The sequence below is a fragment of the Thunnus maccoyii genome, chromosome 6 (genome assembly GCF_910596095.1).
Source record: "Thunnus maccoyii chromosome 6, fThuMac1.1, whole genome shotgun sequence".
Lineage (NCBI taxonomy): Eukaryota > Metazoa > Chordata > Actinopteri > Scombriformes > Scombridae > Thunnus > Thunnus maccoyii.
In genome coordinates this window covers 32,160,888-32,182,483 of record NC_056538.1, presented here as the reverse complement: position 1 = coordinate 32,182,483, position 21,596 = coordinate 32,160,888, and the positions used below count along the sequence as shown (strand labels likewise).

The 21,596-nt window shown below is 38.1% G+C and overlaps 1 protein-coding gene across 8 annotated transcripts in view; it reads left to right on the top strand.

Annotated features, from left to right (window-relative positions):
- The window catches only part of LOC121898247 (unconventional myosin-VIIa), an 81,938-nt gene that overhangs the window by 22,583 nt on the left and 37,759 nt on the right, over positions 1–21,596 (top strand). For 3 of the 8 annotated variants that reach the window (XM_042413195.1, XM_042413196.1, XM_042413194.1), the window contains 15 exons: positions 3,203–3,316; positions 4,444–4,596; positions 7,101–7,285; positions 9,492–9,613; positions 10,409–10,551; positions 10,794–10,907; positions 11,869–11,937; positions 12,443–12,527; positions 12,986–13,062; positions 14,312–14,431; positions 15,519–15,661; positions 16,087–16,297; positions 17,218–17,353; positions 17,627–17,733; positions 20,597–20,734. In XM_042413195.1, the coding sequence (XP_042269129.1) occupies positions 3,203–3,316; positions 4,444–4,596; positions 7,101–7,285; positions 9,492–9,613; positions 10,409–10,551; positions 10,794–10,907; positions 11,869–11,937; positions 12,443–12,527; positions 12,986–13,062; positions 14,312–14,431; positions 15,519–15,661; positions 16,087–16,297; positions 17,218–17,353; positions 17,627–17,733; positions 20,597–20,734 (1,917 nt within the window). Of the gene's footprint in view, positions 1–2,730; positions 2,755–3,105; positions 3,124–3,202; positions 3,317–4,443; positions 4,597–7,100; positions 7,286–9,491; positions 9,614–10,408; positions 10,552–10,793; positions 10,908–11,868; positions 11,938–12,442; positions 12,528–12,985; positions 13,063–14,311; positions 14,432–15,518; positions 15,662–16,086; positions 16,298–17,217; positions 17,354–17,626; positions 17,734–18,581; positions 19,080–20,596; positions 20,735–21,596 lie in introns of those variants that run through there. The other 5 variants (XM_042413197.1, XM_042413198.1, XM_042413201.1 and 2 more) reach the window with 5 other exon arrangements.

Sequence of the window (21,596 nt, the reverse complement as noted above, 5' to 3'; positions counted from 1 at the left end):
CTGTGATGAATCTAACCTGTTGAACCATGAAGGTTGTTGTCCTGTGGAGATAATCTGAGTCCTAGTTTGCTATTTTATGTGGATATTTGAACATTTTTCCGTGTTTGTGCTTAAGGAAGATACAGAAGAAACTGATATTACACAAATCAATTTACACACCTTTCCACTCGTAATTTTTTTTTCCATTTCTGTGCGGAGTATAAGACTACATCGTGTATCTTTGTCAGAGTGTGTGTGTGTGAAGATGTACAAGCGTCGGGACTATGTGGAGCTCTATGAGAAGGATCAGGCTAAATGGGCGCTGATACGCAACGTCAACACTGTGATGAAACACAGCACACTGCTGCCGGTACGCTGCAGCTGCGTGAGTGTGTGTGTGTGTGTGTGTGTGTGTGTGAGAGAGAGTGTGTGTGTGTGTGTGTGTGTGTGTGTGAGAGAGAGTGTGTGTGTGTGTGTGTGTGTGTGTTTTAAGCTTCATGAGTCATAATTATATGCCTTTACTCTGTGGGGTTTGTATTGCGTAAAATATGTGTGTGTGATCCCTTGTTTCATGCATCATTATATCAATTATATGTCTGATGTGTGTGTGTTTGTGTGTGTGTGTGTGAGAGAGAGATGTTGTCTTATCTCACTTTGCATAACTGTGTGGTTAAATAATTATGTTTTGTGTCATGAAATGAGTCATAATTGTACATCTGAAAACTGTGTTTAAACATATTCGGCCCTGTGTGTGTGTGTGTGTGTGTGTGTGTGTGTGTGTGTGTGTGTGTGTGTGTGTGTGTGTGTGTGTGTGTGTGTGTATGTGTGTGTGTGTGTGTGTGTGTGTGTGTGTGTTTCGTTGCATGTAACTAACAAATGCAACAATTTGTGAGCAACCAAAGACTCCTTTGATATACGCAACACTTTTACTTCAGTCTTTAACATCATAGAAATGAAATGACAACGTTTATTCACTTAGAGAGTTTATTTATATGATTGATATTATTCTCATATCAGTTGGTTAGATTAGCTTAACTGGAAACAGCCTTTAACGTTTTAGCTCCTCTTTCATTTGAATGAAGCAGGTCCAGCAGCGCAGCAGGGATGCAAACGCAGAAGGCAAAAACCTGTCATCCATCAAGGCCTTACGTCAGCCAATCAAATACATGCAAGACATAACTGGCTGTTTGTAGCAGGAATGGTGTATTGATACAGTGATAGATAAAATTATGGCCTTTTGTTTTAGTAAAGTTGTAAAATCCTGCCAGTAAACTGCTGTGTGGTGTTTTCAAGATCATTGATCTGTTACTCAAACTTATATTTTGGTGTTTTGGGTAAAAAATAACGTTTGGAGATGTTTTTGTTTATCGTTCATGAGCAATGAACACATTCATCGGCTCATTCAGTAAACAGAAGCTGTGAGTTCAGACGTTATTTTGAGCTTACAGATGTAAGAGCGGTTTGAAGATGTTTCAGTGAACCTCGTGGATCTCCGTCTACTGAAGTCTGAATGCTCAGTAGTTGCTTGAACAGCCGCTAACAAACCGTCGCTCCTTATATTTTGTCAAAGACACGCCTTACTAGAAAATGATGCTCTTCTCCACCGATCCCATTCTCCTCCATATTGAACTGTATGTCACCGTCCCATAGATATGAAAAAGCCGCACTAAACTCTCTAACTGTTTCCACCCAGTTTTAGCAACAAAACCTGGGAGATTGTCCTCAGTCTCTATGAACGATGTATTTCCAGAATCCTCAAAGACTCTTCAAACCATCTGGATGAAAACTATATTGTGTCTGCTGCACACACAAAAAAAAACAGAAGAAGAAGACGAAGGGATTTTTAACCTCAAGTTTCTCAAGTTGCACCTCAGTTTCCTTTCCAGGTAGCTGCTGTTTTTGTACAACAAAAGAAAAATATGGGCAGAATATTTTGTAGAAAAATATAAAATAATAGAAAGTAGCATCAATTCAAACTGGGAAATCATCTGGCAGAACACGCACCAGCAGCCGCAGCCATCTACTGATTCATAAAACATGTTGGACACATTTCTTAGGAGCTCTGGCGGCGCCTGGTTGTTGGTGAAGGTGCAAAACATAAAGGTCTTATTGTTGTCTGTCAGTCTTATTTTAGTTAACGCATCGACAGTTCTGTTTATATTCATTTGCTTTCTCTGTGGTTAAGCTTGAATCTCAATAATAATTAAACACAAAGAAGAAAGTAACACTAATATAGACAAATATAACTGATCATTTATCAGAATAAGGACAAAAACAGATGATTCGAGGAGTCTTTGAAGATTCTGGATGAAGCTTCAGTGAATGTAAATATATATTTACAATGTTTACACAGTTAATTATTTATATATCTGTGCTTTATTATTTACATATTTACAGGTTCAAATGTTTACACCAGCATCCTGTGAAGGTTAAAACAGAATTGAATCTGCTTCTGTGGTTTTACCGTCATTACAGTTGGATCTGCCTCAGTCCAGCCTATGATTGGTCGGTTTAGTCACATGTGCCTTAGAGACGAGGAAGTGTTGTGGTTGTCATGACTCTGATTCTGCTTAAAAAGTCACCATCCTGCTGTTTTCTCTTATGAAGAGTGTCCAATTACCACCTATCGAACCCTCACGTTACAGTAAAATAGAAGAGGAATCAGAGAACTTTCACAGTATTCACTCACCTGTCTGTATTAACGCTTCTCTCCTCTCCTACATAACGACTGTCCGCTGGTCAGATGAGCTTCCTGTCCACCTCGACATGTTCCTGGTACATATTTCCAGTCCAGGATGAAATGTTCTGCCTGGTCCGGGAGATCATCTGGGGTTCATCACGCTTTTCACACTGCACCATTTAATGAAATACTAGAATATTAAGATGATTGATTAAGACGATATGAGACCTTAATTAGCCCACCACTGAGTATCCAGACTGCATTAATCCTGGTGCGGAGTGAAAATGATTCAATTATTTAATCAAAGAAACTCTGATCATCTTACAAATATAAACTCCAAATGATAAATTTGTTAAACTAATCAATTACATTTTGATCATTTTTCCTTTGATTTGACTTGAAATATGGAGACGCTGTAATCAACGGTTCTGGTTCTGGTTCTGGTTCTGGTTCTTCCTCTGATGGTGATTTGACTAAATTCTGATTCTGTTTCTGATCCTGATCCCGGTTTTGTTTTTAATTCTTGATTTTTTTTGTCCGCAGGGCGACTATGTCTGGTTGGACTTGAAGACCGGTCGGGAGTTCGAGGTGCCGATCGGTGCTGTGGTCAAACTCTGTGACTCAGGACAGATCCAGGTGGTGGACGATGAAGGAAACGTAAGAGCTGCTTTTTTTTTTTACAAAGGAGCTTCAAAATTTTCTGGAGTGTTGATAGTAACTTAAAACAATACTTCTACATTTTAGAAAATATGTTTGTTCGCTTGTGTCGACAGTTAAATGAGAAGATGACACTACTTTCATGTCTGTGAGCCGAGCAGGCTTAGCTTAGCTTAGCTTAGCTTAGCTTAGCATAAAAACTGGAAACAGGCTCCGATAAAATCAACATTAAAGCACCTTTAAGCTCAATAATGAACTCTTATATATTGTTTGTTTAATCTGTACAAAAACTGGAGTATAAAAATTGACAATTCATCATTTTACAGGGCGACTACAGACTAAACACAGACTGTTTCTTTAAACAAAGGGAAACCTCCGGGCTTAATTCAGGCACATTCACACTGAGCAAAGGACGTAGTTAAAATGCCTTTATTGGTTGGATATATATCATATTTTCTACAGACTTGCTTTTATGTAATGTTGTCTTTTGATCAACTTTCTTTTAAACTTTTTATCATCTCTTTATTGTCCTTCTTTGCCTTTGGCCGCCATCTTTTTAAGGTCAGATCTGTTATTGTTTTGGCCGCCATCTTTTTAAGGTCAGATCTGTTATTGTTTTCTGTTTCATGTCTTTACTTTGCATTTTACTGCTTTTGCTTTGTCTGTCAAAGCACTTTGTAAACTCTGTTTTTAAAAGGTGCTATATAAATAAAGATATTATTATTATTATTATTATTATTATTATTATTATTATATCAAAGTTTAAAAAATCTATAAAGAGCCACACTCTGAGGAAACCAGAAATAGTCCGACACTTAACTTTGGTATGAATTAAACAATGAAGACATAACCTTTTAATTAGTTCATTATTAATTAATCAACTCTTTAGATGAGAGTGGCATCAAAATATTTCCCAAAATGTTAAACTATTCCTTTAACATCAGCTGTAAAGTTTTACAGCGTTAAAGGGGAATAAAAGCACTAAAGCAGTTCATTAGAACTTCTATCATGATGGCCAAATGAGAGCTGGAATAATGATGCAACAGCTGTGTTACTTGTTATTTTGGATCAGGAGTGTTGACAGGCTTATTGATCATTACCAATGACTCCCCCCCTCCCACCTCCAGGAGCACTGGATCTCCCCCCAGAATGCCACCAACATCAAGCCAATGCATCCCACCTCCATCCACGGTGTGGAGGACATGATCCGCCTGGGAGACCTCAATGAAGCTGGAATCCTCCGTAACCTGCTGATCAGATACAGAGAGAAACGAATATATGTGAGTATCACTGCAGTAAAGCTCTTCTACTACTGATACAGATATACTACGCTGCTATAACCTGCTGATCAAACACAGAGAGAAACGAATATATGTGAGAACACAAACATTTTCACCAGGTATTAACTAGGGATGTGCAGAATACCCGCTATTTGTATTTGTATCTGTATTTGTTGAGGCAGCAAAATTATTTGTATTTGTATTCAAATTAATGTGGAAAGAAGCTTAAAAATCCTGTTTTTGTTTTTATTAGGCTTTTAATTAAAGTGTTACGATAAGTGTTCATGAAGCTTGTGTCAGTAGTTCAGCTTTATCTCTGGGGAACATCCCCAACTCCAGGAGTGATGTCCAAATTAGGAAATGTGCGTCATGTAGCAGGTGGATGTGACTCCCCTCGTTGAGACCTGCTGATAGACGTAACAGCGGAGCAGAGGAGAGACACTGAGATAGTGATGTAACCGACCTGCGCTGGTATTTGTCATGTTTTATTTTTCTTCCTGAAAACAAATAATTTTTAAAATATTTGTATGAAACAAATATTTGTAAAAACACCCACTATTTGTGCTTTGCCATATAACATATTTGTATTCGGGCACACCCCTATTATTAACATGTGATCTACAGTCATGTATGAATTATGACATCTGCTTACGGGCCCTGCTTTAATAAGTCATTATTTTAATTTGTAATCGCCAGTTAATACCAGGTGTTAATGTGAGTTATACACCTCATATTAGAAGTACCACAAACCAGGAGAAAACATCTTTTATTTGAGGATTTTATGTGCACTTTGTTCCTAGATAATCTGTTATTTCTGTCATGATGATTATGCCAATAAAGACGGTAAAAATACTAATTAAAAACAGCCAGATTTCTAACTGTTTAATAGTTTTGTTGGGGCAGTAAAGTCTTCCCTTCATCCGTTCATAGTTACCATCACGCTGCTGATACTGTTCACTGCTTTCTTGCTTTTTTTAACTGCTTCTTAAACCTTCATCCGGGGCTGAAATGATTTTTACTAACACTCTGAGTGATATCTCCCAAAATCCAACCTCAAGACTTCTGCTGTCGGCTTTTTTTTTTCTGCTCTCGTCTCCATTTCTTGCTTCTGTATCTTCTCTTTTGCCCTCCTCGCTCTCCTCCGTGCTTCCTCATCCCTCTTCTTCCTGTTTCCTCTGAAGACAAACTGTGGTGGCAGGGTAAGTCAGCTCCTGGACATCGAGCATGGCTGGAAGAGTATTTAATGCACCTGCACGGCCTCAAAAACAGCAACATGCAGTATATTTCCTGTTCAGTTGTATCTGTAAACTGCATGTATGTTGCATGCTTTAAATGTTTCATGTTGGCATCTTAAAAACTTTAAATTGAATAGAAATCACAGGTTTAATTGCAAAATGTTTATATTTTCTTGCACATGAATGAATGATTCTGCTGTTCAAAGCAAAAGAGGGTAAACAGCTCATCTCCATACTTTATTTTATTTAGTAAAACTTTATTTTGCACCTACTTTTTTGTGATAACTGACTGCTTTCATTGAGAAAATACAGTGTGTCTTGACTAAAAGACAAAACTAAATGATCATGGAGGGGGAAAGCTCTACTTTTCTGTTAGAAGCTTTGTAAGTATCATGTTTCTGCTGGACGAGTCAAAACGCTTCATAGGACTGATTCTCTCAGGCTTAGCGGTAACCGAGCAGCTGGTTTGTTTCCAACATGGCCGTCTGTTCTCCGGTTGGCGAACACTGATACGTCCTCATTGTCATCCTTCGCCACCTGAGTTACGACACCTGCGTCACCTCATCCGCCTTCCACCAGCCTCAGCTCGCTGCTCTTTAAATATTCAATTTTTATATTTGATTTGATAAATAATCACATAATAAGTTGGAAGACAGATTGCATTCAGTCCAGGAATCATCTGGAAAGAGTTTAATCTACAGAACATCTAGATTTTCAAGCATTAATTGTGTTTATTTATTAGTTTACAGTTGTATGATTGGGGGAAATAATGCTACAGGTGTGATGTCTGCAGCCGTCGTCTGTCCATTGGAAGACTTTTAATTTCAAGTTAAAACAACCAAACAAATGAATAAAACAGATCCATGATAACAGAAACATTGTGTGCATGTGTATACATTACATGTGCATGCATTGATGTATACAGTAGATGCAAGAGAGAGTATATGTGATGTTTTTATTCATTGAAAGAAGGATTTGACCAATACTGCTAATTGATCTTTTACACTTAAACTGGCCTGTTATTGGAAATTAGCTACTGGATCAAAGTTAGTCAACATCTATAGAGATTTTACAGTCCGCTGGCATGAAATTTGCTAAAATAATTAGCATCATGATGGCCTAAAAAAGCTCTAAATCCATTTAAATCCTGTCTGATCAACCAACTATCTGTCCTGAATCATTTAATGTATCAATCCACGGTGATTAGCAGTAACTGATTGACCCTTGATTACTGTCCTCCTCCTCCTCCTCTTCCTCCTCCGTGTGCAGACGTACACCGGCTCCATCCTGGTGGCCATCAACCCGTATCAGCTGCTGCCCATCTACACGGCCGACCAGATCCGCCTCTACACCAACAAGAAGATCGGCGAAATGCCGCCGCACATCTTCGCCATCGCCGACAACTGTTACTTCAACATGCAGAGGAACAACCGCGACCAGTGTTGCATCATCAGGTAGGAAAGAGTCCAGACTGCAGGTAGATCTTACTCAGGATGGTGACATCATATTTCTATAGGATGCATCGCCATGAACTTTTGTACAGACATTCAGGGTCCCAAGGGGCCAAATCCAGATGTTTTTGGTGATCCCTTCAGTTCTCCTCTTCAGCCACTCATATGTCAAGTTTTCACTTAAACATCTTGTTATCTAGAAGATGGATTGGCTTAAAATTTGGAACAGACATTCATGGTTTCCAGAGATTCTCTTATTCCTCTCTTATTTTGGGTTCATACCGCTATAAGGTCTGTCGTTGTCATCTGGGAAATGTAGTAAATAAACAGATGTTTGGGGGGAGTTTTATGTGTCAGGTTGATGCAGTTTATCACAGCAGAACCAACAGAGAAGAGTTGATATCTCAGTAACTGTTGTTAGCAGGAGGACTGAGCCTCAGTAACATCACTGTCTGACTCTCATAGTCCAGGTGGGGACTAGTCGTGCCTGCCGTTGCTTGCTGGCTGTTTGGGGCGAATAAACACAAATGATCACGCGGCCAAACTTGCGTGAATTATGCGAATAAAAACAGATGTTCCTGCGTTCAAACCCGCAGTAACACAAGGCAAAAATTCACTTCGCAAACATTAGCTTTCCTCCAGCAGCAGGTTCACATTTGAGTTAGATTGTCTCCACTAGTTTGATGCAGACATTTGTGGCCTTTGTGAGGTTTTACTTGGCGCCATAATCAGGTCAAAATTTTAATTTGTCCAATACCTCAGCCTCAGCTCTACTTTTTACCTCTTAACATCCACCCTTTTTATAGAATTTTCACCTATTTGGCATACGCAAATGGAAAAGCGTATAAAAGAAGAACTGTAAGGCCATGATACATGTATCAGGCTTCACTTGACAAGTGACATCTTCTAGTTTCTGGGAATGTGTTTGTTTAGCATGTGGCTAAAACACAAACAAAACTACATCAGTTCAAATAAGGCTCAAAAAAGTGTTGTTGGTCCTCGTCTGTAATGAGTCATATTTAAATAACAATAATTAGGACATGCTTTATGCCAGAACTATGCAGACATATCACCATAAACCTTCTACATATTCCAGACCTCTAGGCCTAACCTTATGAGAGTTTTTAGTTTGTGGTGTCACTGAACCTCTCCAATCATCTCCAATTGGCCAAATTGTGCCAAATGCTTCAACTCATTACTGCATGATGCTGCCGCTAACAGCTGGCTTAAGTGGGTCGCCGGCAACCCAGTGGATGCTAAGACGCTAATTAGCAAATGTTAACATGCTAACACATTAAACTAAGGTGGTAATAGTTAAAGAGTAAAAACAAATCTTGGACATATCTATCTGTTTGGTTTTCATGTCTTCACAGCCTCACAAAGCTGCTGGCGTGTCTATAGACTCATTTATTTGTCAGGGACGATGCAAAAAAACATTGTAACAGGTTAAACTAACATGAAACAGATGTATTGCATAAAGGATTTGTCCCTGGTTAGGCTTTTCTACTTAAACATGTCACTACCAGACATACATTAATTAAATAAAGCTCATAATAAATAGTGACATTCTCAATAACAACAGTATTTACATCACATAACAATCAATTTACATGTGTTGCACATGTGTATGTTCCCTAATTCATTGCCATGATGTATTTATGTGCATAATACGACCGTATGAACAGAGACAATCACACTGAATCTGATGTTTTCTGTTCAGCTTTGGGCTACTTTCACTAAATCTGATCCAGACGGTATCTACACTGCAGCAGAGTGACCTCAGTCTGAATGTTCACATTATCATCACGCTAGTCTAGAAGGACAGACGACAGCTGCGTTATATTACTATCTATCTATTAAACCTGAGGCTGGATATCCAACATCAATTTCTTTAATGTAGCGACTAAAATGTGCTTGAAAGCACAAAATAGCAAAAGTTGTCACGTAATGAAAGTTGTAACAGAGTGACAGTCTAACTGTATGTTGTTTAAATATGAATTTCCACATATTATTATAGATATTTCCTGATTTAAATCATGTTTGTTTATTTCATATTGTATTTGATTGGTTTGTGTTGAACACTGATGCATTTGAAAGATTGAGTTCATTTGTTGCATGAAGGAAGGAAGGAAGGTATCGATAAAAGTACAGAGAGCAAAAATATCTTGAAGCAAACTGACTGAATGTTTTTAAATATCTGTGTTATTAGCGGAGAGTCTGGAGCAGGAAAGACAGAAAGCACCAAACTGATCCTTCAGTTCCTGGCAGCCATCAGCGGTCAACACTCCTGGATAGAACAACAGGTCCTGGAGGCCAATCCTATACTAGAGGGTAGGAACACACACACACACACACACACACACACACACACACACACATGAAGCTTCAGCGTCCAAATGAGTCAAATCAAGTAGATATCATTCAATGTTACAGTCTTTTTAGTACCAAAGTCCCTCTTTTTGTTACTATACTTCCACCTGCAGCTCAACAGGGAAACACTGTCCGAGGAAACACAAAGAGGGAATTTGATGCTAAAAAAGACTGTAAATGTGTCAGATATCCACTTGATATGACTAACTCAGACTGATGAAGCTGAATATAAGCTTCACAGAGACTTTTAAATGACTGTGTGGACACACTGTGGATTTTGGCCTCCATCACTTCCATTGAAAGCACACTTGAAGGATCTTTTAATATCCAGTATGAACAGGAGGAATGATTACAGTGAGGAAAACCTCTTTCACAACATGCTACGAATAAAAAAAACATCTACAAATAGGGAAAACACATGCAGAAAGATAAACACTGAAACATTACACCGTGCTACATGCACCTAATGTCTCCTCTCAGAGGTTTGCAGGTCTTGACCTGGTGTTAAGATTTAGGTTTTCTTGAACATGTTCTCCTCATGAAAGCAAACAGTTGACACATATACACTCCTGAAAAAGGACAGATGAAAGAGTAGCAACCAAACGATGTTGGTTTGAATATTTATGTTTTGTTTAATATTTTCTTGCATGTGAAACTTCATGATAACACACACATAAACACACATACAGCCTTGTTCTTATACACTTACATCCATATAACATCATCATCACTGATCTCTGTCGTTTTCTCCTGCAGCCTTCGGCAACGCTAAAACCATCCGTAACGACAACTCATCCCGCTTCGGGAAATACATCGACATCCATTTCAACAAGAGAGGAGCCATAGAGGGAGCCAAGATAGAGCAGTACCTGCTGGAGAAATCCAGGGTGTGTCGACAGGTACGACACAGAACGACAACACCTGCTCAAACTTTACATCTCTGAGGATTTTCTGTGATTAAGACTAAGATGCAGATTGTTCTATGATAGAAATCTGACAAAATGTCAAAACTAATGAGATTTTCAAGCTTATTTTTCTGTTTTGATAGACACCTTTAAACCTAACATTAGCATGCTAAAGTTAACATGCTAACCTTTACATGCTAACACTGCTAGGATTCCTGTAATATCTCTCTCTGCAGGCGTACGATGAGAGGAACTACCACATCTTCTACTGCATGCTGAAGGGAATGACTGCAGACGAGAAGAAGAAACTGGGGCTGAGTAAAGCCACCGACTACACCTACCTGACCATAGTGAGTCATCTTTCACTTTTACGTACATGTGTTCAGCTGACGTGTCATCAACCCGTTAGCTGTTGCAGCAGTTATTGATCCTTCGTTAGAACAACCTTCAGGACTTTCTGCCACTCAGTCGCTGCACAATAACAAACATTATAACTGAGTTAAAGGGAAACAAACAGAGATGATGTGTCAATAAGTTGAGATATTTCCACCACTGATAATACTGGTTTGTTAAAGGGTCACTGTGTGATGTAACAAATGTGCTGAATCCATTTTCTTGCTCATAAAACATTTGTAAAACTATTTTTAGAGTATTTTAAATTGTTGCATTGTTAACATCCATACTCACTGGCCTGCAGTCTTCTTCTTCTTCTCTGCCTTTGTTGGTCCATGGCAGCGTTTCTCAGCACATTTACAGCTGGCAAACACACTCATAAAAAAATCATAAAAGCTCCGTACAGAAAGGTTACTAGAGGTCAAAAACTCCACAGGGAACCTTTAAGAGATAAAAAAGCTTTCAGGGTTGTGAAACATCAGCTGTAAATGTCACGATTTGGTGTCAAACAGCCAGAATTCTTGCTTCTCATGTATTAACATTACAATCGAGCATTAGAAAAAAAATCTGACACTTTGCTCTGTGACTTGAACATTAACGGTTATATATGAGAAGCATAAACTGGGGCTGTTGTTAACATACTTACATGATGTTTGTGGATAATATATGTGTATATATATATATATGAAAGGCTGTGAAAACATATTACAGCACAAAATTAAACAAAATGTATTTATATTTAAAAATTCATGAGAAACTTTGTGACGGTTGAACTCTTTCACAAACAAAATACACCAAGAACATATTAGTCTTGAAATGATAATATTTGTCACATCTGATTACCTCTTAAGTTTTTCCTTGTAAACCTGACTCTCTCTCTCTCTCTCTCTCTCTCTCTCTCTCTCTCTCTCTCTGCAGGGTCACTGTACGGTGTGCGACGGCCGTGACGACATGAAAGAATACTCCAACATCCGCTCTGCCATGAAGGTACTGATTAAAACCTCACACTCATATTATAGTGCAGCACAGAGACGTTAGCTCCAGGTGTGTGTGTGTTATTTATTAGACTTTGATAACGAGCTCTGGAGTTGAAATGACACATCCTATTGTACTGTATCTAATTTACTTAATTAAAACATTTTGCATTAGTTAATGTGTGTTATCTCTCCTTTGTCTCATACTTTTGAGCAGGTTGTGACACAAACAGCACAAAAACAGATTAATTTATCACGTAGAAGCTTCTTCTTCATTGCTTCATCTTTAACTGATTAAATATTACTCTCTCTCTTGTCCTATTATTACTATCATTGTGCATCTTCTATTGTTATGTACTTCTGCCTTTAACTCTGTGTTCCTCTTTGCCTTGTTGGTTTTATTTTCTTTTGTAAAGCACTTTGTAACATTGTTAAGAGAAGTGCTAAATAAATAAAATGTATTATTATTATTATTCCGTCATTGGAGTTTCAGTTTTTTCCGTCTCTCTGTTCTGCAGGTATTAATGTTCACTGACAAAGAGAACTGGGAGATTTCTAAACTGCTGGCTGCTATATTACACATGGGAAACCTCAGATATGAAGGTAAAGACAAAAAGAATTCACAGCAGGATTTACTCCTCATGAATCACTTCAGACTAACTCTGTGCTGAGATCTGTCTGTACACATCTACATTTGACTGATTGATTTGATTTATTGATTAGGACAGTGTGCAGTTTTAAACATTAAAGAAGCACTGCACCGGAGTTAGCTCGAAGCTAATTTGCATCCGTAGTCCCCCTGCAATCAAAACATACAACAGCACAACAACAAACAGTACAAAGCAAGAAAAAAAACAAAAAACAAAAAAAACAAAAACAAAACAAACAAACAAAATACAACGCTACATGTAACACTGAGAGAGCCACAACATTTACTGTCACAGCTTTTAAATATATTGTCATATTTACATTTGTGTGTTTCATTTTTATCCTTTCTGTGTGTAAAGAATATACATATATACATATATATATATTCACTCTGTTGACCTTTGACCCTGCAGCTCGTACCTATGACAACCTGGATGCCTGTGAGGTGGTGCGCAGCCCTCACCTCACTACTGCTGCTACTCTGCTGGAGGTGACACACACACACACACACACACACACACACACACACACACACACACACACACACACACACACTCCCTAGCCACTAACCATCATGACTAAATATCTGACCCTAAAACCAAGTCTGAACCTTCAAACAGGCCTTTAAATGTGTCAGAAAGTGAGCACCAGTCACTAAGATAGATGTACTAATCAGTTTCAGTAATAGAGGGTTTTTCCATTATGAGGACGACAACAACAACAATAATAATAATAATAATAATAAATTACAGTTAATTAATGGTCTCCTGTTAACTCGTCAGGTATCAACATTTTGGTTTTGCATCCAAATCCTTCAGTCATAGTGAGCCTCACAATAACTTTAATTAATTTATCATTTCAGTCTGCCAGTTTAATTAATGACGTTGGCATTATTCAGATTTTTTTTAACGCTGCTGTACCCCAGTTATTATAATAATTAGTAGTTTAATATTTAGTTTAGGGGTTTCCTGGTTGCGTTGGGGGTTGGGACACTGAGTCAGGCCGACGATCTTTGTTTTATCTCTCGTCTCTCTACATTAATATCTCTGCTCTCTACTGTCTGCTGCTGAGTAAATAAATAGAGTAAGCATGACGATAGTCCACACAGTATGAGCTACAGTAAGATCCTGGAGGGACTGTGACATAATGGGTCTCTGTGCAGAGAAAACTGTACATTAACTTCAGTTTTTTGTTCATACAGCAGAAGAAGAAGAGACATCCTGCCACAGATATTATACTAAATACTAAAGGGCACAATATAAAATATTATAGGAAACCATCAAGGGAAACCTGTGGTGCAGGTTTGATCTTCTTCTAGGTTTACTGAAGCCTAATTATGCCTCTGCAGCTGAAAAATAAACTAAAATAAATATTGTGTCAGATTATCAAAAAGACTTTTAATAACAGTCTCAGGGGCCTCCAGTATGTCATCCATCCATGACTGTGATTACTGTTCACTTTCATGCAAATCAAAACCTCAGGAAGCATCATCATCATCATCATCATCATCATCATCATCATCATCATCATTCAGAAACTGACATGTCATTTTTCAGTGTGCTTCTTAGACGATGAGTTAACGTTGACATGAGCTCCTCTTGAAGGTTCACAGGAAAACACACTATTTACCAAATGTTCATACTTCCTGTGTGTGTGTGTGTGTGTGTGCGTGTGTGTGCGTGTGTGTGCGTGTGTGTGTGTGTGCATGTGTGTGTGTGTGTGTTTGTGTGTGTGTTCAGGTGGACGGGAAGGATCTGATGAACTGTCTGACCAGCCGAACTCTGATCACCAGAGGAGAAACCGTCTCCACGCCGCTCAGCATGGAACAAGCTCTGGATGTACGCGACGCTTTTGTTAAGGTACAAAACTGCATCGATGTTTCTGAATTATTATTATTATTATTATTATTATTATTAAAGGAGATATAACGCGCTTTTTGTTTTTGTCGTATTTTCTGTTATTTATATACTGTTATAATGTCAGATGTTAATGTATGTAAAAATGCTTCCTGCAAGTCAAAAGTCAGGGCTTCAACCTGCTCTGAACACTTTGTTACTTCTACTTCCTGATGACATCAGATTGTTTTCCCACAAAACATCTGTTCTGTAGTCTCTGTTGCTAAGGTGTTTCCACAGGTTGTTCACGTTGTCCATGTGCATATTTCAGATGTGATTCAGCTCCAACATGTACGGATGTATTTGAGAAGTTTACATTTCGAGTAAAGAAGAAGAGAAATAAGAGAAATCCTGCTACTGTAGTTTGTTGATGTCGCCTGCTGACTTTAAATAAACATGGATGACGCGTCTCTTCTTCCTACCGTTGTGTAAAAGTGAAGCTGAAATATCTCCTATTCGGGAGCTGCCATCTTGCTTGTGTGACGTCATTTGGAGCCACAGCTGTCAATCATGACGTCACACCCCCTTTCTATATCGTCAAATAACTAATTAAAAACAAACTTATCAGAAAAATGAGAACCTGGACAAACATCAGCATGTTAGGAACTATTTAAAATGACAGAAAAATTTATTTGACGGGTACTTTGATTTTTTTAGTTTAGCTCATGTCCCATCCGCTAACATGGAGGGGGCGGGACTTATGACCTATACTGCAGCCAGCCACCAGGGGGCGATCGAGACGTTTTGGCTTCACTTTTGGGGGGCTGTCATGACGTCCATCTTTAAATACAGTCAATGATGTAATCTAGAGGCTGAACTGAGGGGCTGGACCAGTAGGACCAGTATGAGATAAATAAAGAGCCTTTAACTGTAAATAATGCAAATATATTCCAGTAGAATGAAAATATAGACCTGGAAATGTGCAGAATATGTCCGCTTTAAAACTGAGATCTATTACAGGACGTTAATGTGTTGAATCATGACTCAGCCTCTGTGTGTGTTTGTTTCTGTGTGTGTGTGTGTGTGTGTGTGTGTGTGTGTGTGTTTGCAGGGTATTTACGGACGTTTGTTTGTGTGGATCGTGGAGAAGATCAATGCAGCCATCTACAAGCCTCCGTCCTCGCAGCCCAAAGTCATGAGACGCTCCATCGGACTGCTGGACATCTTCGGCTTTGAGAACTTCACCGTCAACAGGTACAAAACACAAACCATCTTATTTTAAAGTTTCTCTACTTTTAAAATTAGCATTTGAATGATTTATGAGACATATGATTAATGTTTTATTGCATTATGTAAAGCTCCTTGATATATATATATACAAATAAACTTGAGTTGATTCCCTGCTGTTCTTAATGATGCAGCTTCCTGAGGAGATCCAGCTGTTATTTGCATTTCTTATTATCAGATTAAATTCTTGTTGTTTTCTTCGCCTCCTGAAGCTCTGAGCAGCCGTCTATCAACATGGAATCAGTCTTCTTTTCTCTTACAATGTCAATATACTCCATCTTAAACTAAAACTTCTTCCTCTCACCTTCTTTAATTGAAGAGCATCAAAGTAGAGTGAAATTCTTTTTTCATCGCACTCATTCTCCTGTCTCTTCTCGCCTTCCTTCCTGCAGCTTTGAGCAGCTGTGCATCAACTTCGCCAACGAGAACCTGCAGCAGTTCTTCGTCCGTCACGTCTTCAAGCTGGAGCAGGAGGAGTACAACCTGGAGCACATCAACTGGCAGCACATCGAGTTCACCGACAACCAGGATGCTCTGGACATGATCGCCATCAAACCCATGAACATCATCTCGCTCATCGATGAGGAGAGCAAGTTTCCCAAGGTACAAACACTCAGTGAGAGTCAGACAATAGCAGCATTAAAGCCTCATACATATATATATATTGTATGTATGTTGTATATTTTTAATAATAATAATGTCTGAGCTGTCAGTGTGTAATGTGTTGTAATACTCTGCAGCTCCTCTCGGCTTTATGGAGATTTATAGTGAGTTTCAGCTCATTGTTTATCTGTCCGGCTGCAACTTGACTGTTCTGGTTCACTCTCAGCGATCTCATAGTGTCGTTTTCAGAGAAAAAGCTGTAAAAAAGCCGCTGTACACTACCTGCTCAGCACCAAACAGCAAACAGACACAGTTAGCTTTAGACTAGCTGGTGAACATAATGGAGCATTTAGCAGCTAAAGAGCCAGATATTTCCCTCAGGAGTTGGTGGAGAACAAAAACAGAGCTAAAAGAGAGTGAATATTGGACTTATATTCACCAGGTGGAAAGAAACACGACTCCAAATGAATGATAATGTTGCTCCGTAACTGCTGGATATGGAAATAAACAACTGTTTGCTAACATGTCAGTTGGAGCTAGCGTCCAGCAGTCGACGGTAGCATTTCACTTTAACGTAGGGCCTGAATGATACTGGATTTGTGGGACTGATACCGATATTAGGGAGTAAAAAAAAACTGATATTTACATACATGTAATGGAGACAGGATATTTTACAGTTTAACAATTAACTTTTTTGTGTAAAATGACATCAAATATACATAAAATGAAGAAGTATATTGGTCGGGCTCTACTTTAAGGTACTTCCACATTGGTGTGATAGTATCGTGGTAGTTGCTGTTTGGTTTGTACAGTAAATAAATAGTTGGAGCCACCAGCCGGTTAACTTAGCACAAAGACGGGAAACGAAAAAATCCACCTGCCAGCACCTCTAAAGCTGGTTAACGTGTTGTGTCCTGCAGGGAACAGACACCACGATGCTGAACAAGCTGAACTTTCAGCACAAAGTCAACACGAACTACATCCCTCCAAAGAACAACCACGAGACTCAGTTTGGCATCCAACACTTCGCTGGAGTTGTTTTCTACGAAACAAGAGGTCAGAGTCACTTCATGCACACCAGAAAGCATTTAAAGATGCAGATATATGATTAAAATGTTCCTCTATTAGCTATTAGCTGATGTGTTTCCACCTGTTACTACTGTACATGTGACTGTTGCTAAAGTATTTGATGATCGCAGAACATTTAATATTAATGTGCACGCTGTAACTCAGTGTTTATGTGTGTGTGTGTGTTCATGCGTGTGTGTGTGTGTGTGTGTGTGTGTGTGTGTGTGTGTGTTCATGCATGTGTGTGTGTGTGTCCTGCAGGCTTCCTGGAGAAGAACAGAGACACTTTATATGGTGACATCATCCAGCTTGTTCACTCTTCTAAGAACAAGTTCATCAAACAAATTTTCCAGGCTGACGTCGCTATGGTAACAGACACACACACACACACACACGTGCACACACACACACACACACACACACACACACACACACACACACACACACACACACACACACTCATTCAGCCACACTTTAAGTGTTTAATAAGTAAAATTTACGCTGATATGATACATTCAGTGACATTGGCGGAGATGAAAATCGGTGCTTTTGGTAACTTTTCCACCAATGCACGAAGCAAATTAATTTTTTTGTTCCAATATAAAGAGGTGATTGAAACATAAACACGGCAGCAAAGATACTTTTACCGTTTATAAACCGTAGTTTATCTGAGAACAAAATGAACCAACTAAGACTTGTTGTGGTACCAAAGGAGGCTCGACCTGCTCAACTTTTTCTTCTTCTGCATGTCTTCCTTAATTTGCATGTTTCTCAGTAATGTCCAGCTCAAAGCTAACATTACTGTCTTCTTGTTCTTCTCTGTGTGTATGCCTGGATGCATATGTGTGTGTGTGTGTGTGCGTGTGTGTGTGTGTGTGTTCACTTGCATGTCTTTTTTCCTGCTTCCTGGCAGTTTCTGTGTGGTTACGCTCCTGGTAGCTCAATAGGTCTACCTGCCAGCACTCTTCCCAAGGTAAAAATAACAAAATACATCCCCTTCCTCCCCAAAACATAATCCTCATGGATTCATTTCTCCATCAGAAAATCTTATTTTTAGCCTTTCATAACCATAAACCATTATTCCAAAGCTTTCTTTTTTTTGGCATGTGTTCATCAAACTCTGGCTTCAGAATTGGTCTGAAAAAGCTTATTCTACCTTTTTTGCTTTTGTCTTATGCTTTATTATTTTTCAACTCTATCTATATCCAAATAAAATTGCATTGGAATCAAATTTAATGTAAATAGAATACAAGTCCATGCTGTCCTTAGTATTTAATGGTAAAACTTAAAATATAACTCATCAAAGGTCATCTGAGGTCTAAATACTGTTCATAATGTCTGAGTTTTATGTCTTATGTCTTAATTTTTTACTAATACTGATGCTACTGCGGTAGAAAATATAAAATGTGAAGTCACGGAATAAAGCGTAACACCAGTAGGAAGTTGCCGCTGGTGTTACGCTGTATTCTGTAACCCTTCAAATCTTGTGACCTTTTGAAGCTGAAGTTGTCGGACCCAGCGGTTAGTTATTAGATGTTCTGGTACGCAGATCACTTACTAAACCAAATCTCTTGTTTTCTGTTTCTTTATGTGTTAAATAAACACAGACATTGTGTAAAGAAGGCAGGTTTGATGGAGCTAGCGATATGCTAGCTGTTTGTGCTAAGCTAGGCTAAACGCGTCACGGAGCTAACGTTAGCTTCTCATCTAACTGGTAAGATATTTCCCGACGGTTTAATGTATTTCTCTGAAACTTTTAAACTTTTACGTTGAGATAAAGCCTAAAATATCATCCTGGCACTACTGTTTAAATAAAGTTACTGTTAAAACAACTTTTAAATAATATTACTGCTAATTTAATATATCAGTCAGAGCTGCAATAACATTCAGTGATGGAAGAAGTACAAATACCACAATGTAAAAATACTTCATTACAAATAAAAGTCCATTATTTAAAGCTGGAGTTTGGGACTTTTACATATTTTATGTTTTTTATATTTTATTTTATAATTTTAATCTGAAAGTAACTAAAGTAGTCAAATAAATGTGCAACAAAACGTACAACATTTCCCTCTGAAATATAGTTGAGTAGAAGTATTAAGTAGCAGAAAATGGAAATACTCAAGTAAAGTACAAGTACCTCAAAATTGTACTTAAGTAAATATACTTAGTTACTTTCAACCACTGCAATTATTGTCATGATTGATTAATCTGCCTATTATTTTTCTGTACTCATAATAAACTGTTTCATCAGTAAAATTAGGAAAAATGCTCATTATAATTTCCCACAGTCCAGGAGATTTATTCACACTGCTTCTTTTATTTGACTACAAAACCCCAAAAATAATCAGTTTATTATCACATGTGATAAAACATATCTGTACATGTCAATCTGATGAGTTCTCTGTTTAATGGTTTAATTAATGGAGTAATTGATAAATTGTTGCTGCTCTGATTTAAATTTAAAAACATCTTTATATCATTATTAATATCTTCTTTATGATTATAATTTCTGCTCTGTCTACACTTTATTTATTTATTGGGTTTACAAACAGATAAAAGACAAGTAGCACACCAAGCTTCAACTGAGACTTTAAGGGTTTATTCTAACTTTGGAGCCTCATTTATCCTCCTTACTGACCAGCTAGAATAACATGGTTGGATTCCTTATGTTGTCTTATTTCATATGAAACCAGTATCTTCACTCTCTTTACTCTTTAAAACTGAGCCTCCTCTGAAAGACAGTAATGTCAAGAAGCACTGAAATCCTTACAAAACACCTGAACAAAGAATGACACAAAACAAGACAACAACTTAAAAAAAAGGGATTTGGTTATGAGAAATAAGAAGTCGAGTAGTTACGTGACAAATATATGAGTAAACATCTATATTGTGTGTACACGTACACTCACACATAAGCGGAATACACAACAATAAAACACAAAATAAAGAATATCAGTGAATGGCAGTAAAAGTTTATCATCATATGTGTCTAAACTGCTGATTGTCTCATTCAGCTCCGAACCTTCAACATCAGCCAGACAAAGACTTTATGTTTAGAGACAGAAAGAGGAAAAGAGTTCATGTCAGAGCTCAGGAAGAGAAAAAAAAGACTCCTCTTTGTTTCTGACCCTGACATTTTTAACGCTGTTTCACTGTTTGTGTCCATGTCACTGTGTGTATGTGTGTGTGTGTGTGTGTGTGTGTGTGTGTGTGTGTGTGTGTGTTCAGGGGGCAGAGACCAGGAAGCGTTCGCCCACTCTGAGCAGTCAGTTTAAGAGATCTCTGGAGCTGCTGATGAGAACTCTGAGCGTCTGTCAGCCGTTCTTTGTTCGCTGCATCAAACCCAACGAATACAAGAAGCCGATGGTGAGTTTCTGCACTCTATGTATGATCAGAATATATATATTATAATAATAATAATAATATATATATATATATATATATATATATATATGTATATATACATGTTTACTTTGTAGGGATTTAATTGACCAGCATTGCAATAGAGGTGTGAATTCACTTGGTTACTAGTAGATTGACTCTCTGATCACTGTTGACATTTGTTAGAAAGTTCAGTTAATAACTGTTAAAATGAATCAGGAGACAAAATAATGTAAACATGTATAAAACAAGTCTAACCAAAAGAAAGGAGTCATAGATATGTTGGTATATGTGTGATTATATGTCGAGTCTGGAAAGTCATGACCTCACAATCGACAGACAATCAGAAGTGGAAACTTGACTACAGGGACGTTTACAGTATTTAAAGGGGTGAAAGAAAAGGGGTTATGGGTATGTTTGTGTTTGCTCAGAGCCAGATATTTTTCTCAGGAGTTGGTAGAGAGTAAAAACAGAGCTAAAGGAGAGTGAATATTGGATTTACATTCACCAGCTGGACAGAAACACGACTCCAAATGAATGATAACGTTGCTCCGTAACTGCTGGATGTGGAAATAAGCAACTGTTTGCTAACAAAGTTCAACATATCAGATTAAAAAGTTATAATATGTCAGTGTTGTGTTCGCAGCTTGTTTCTGCTGCTCCAGAGTGGACAGAAAAATCAGTTATTGCAGGTTTAAAGGATAAATTTGGGTTTTTTAAAGTCTGTTTTAATACAATACAGATGTGTTGACGGTTCTTGGTCACTGTTACAACTCCCGCTCTCCATACTGACACTGAATAAACCTCATATGAGGCCTCAGCAGCCTCAGTTTGCTAAAACAAGTCA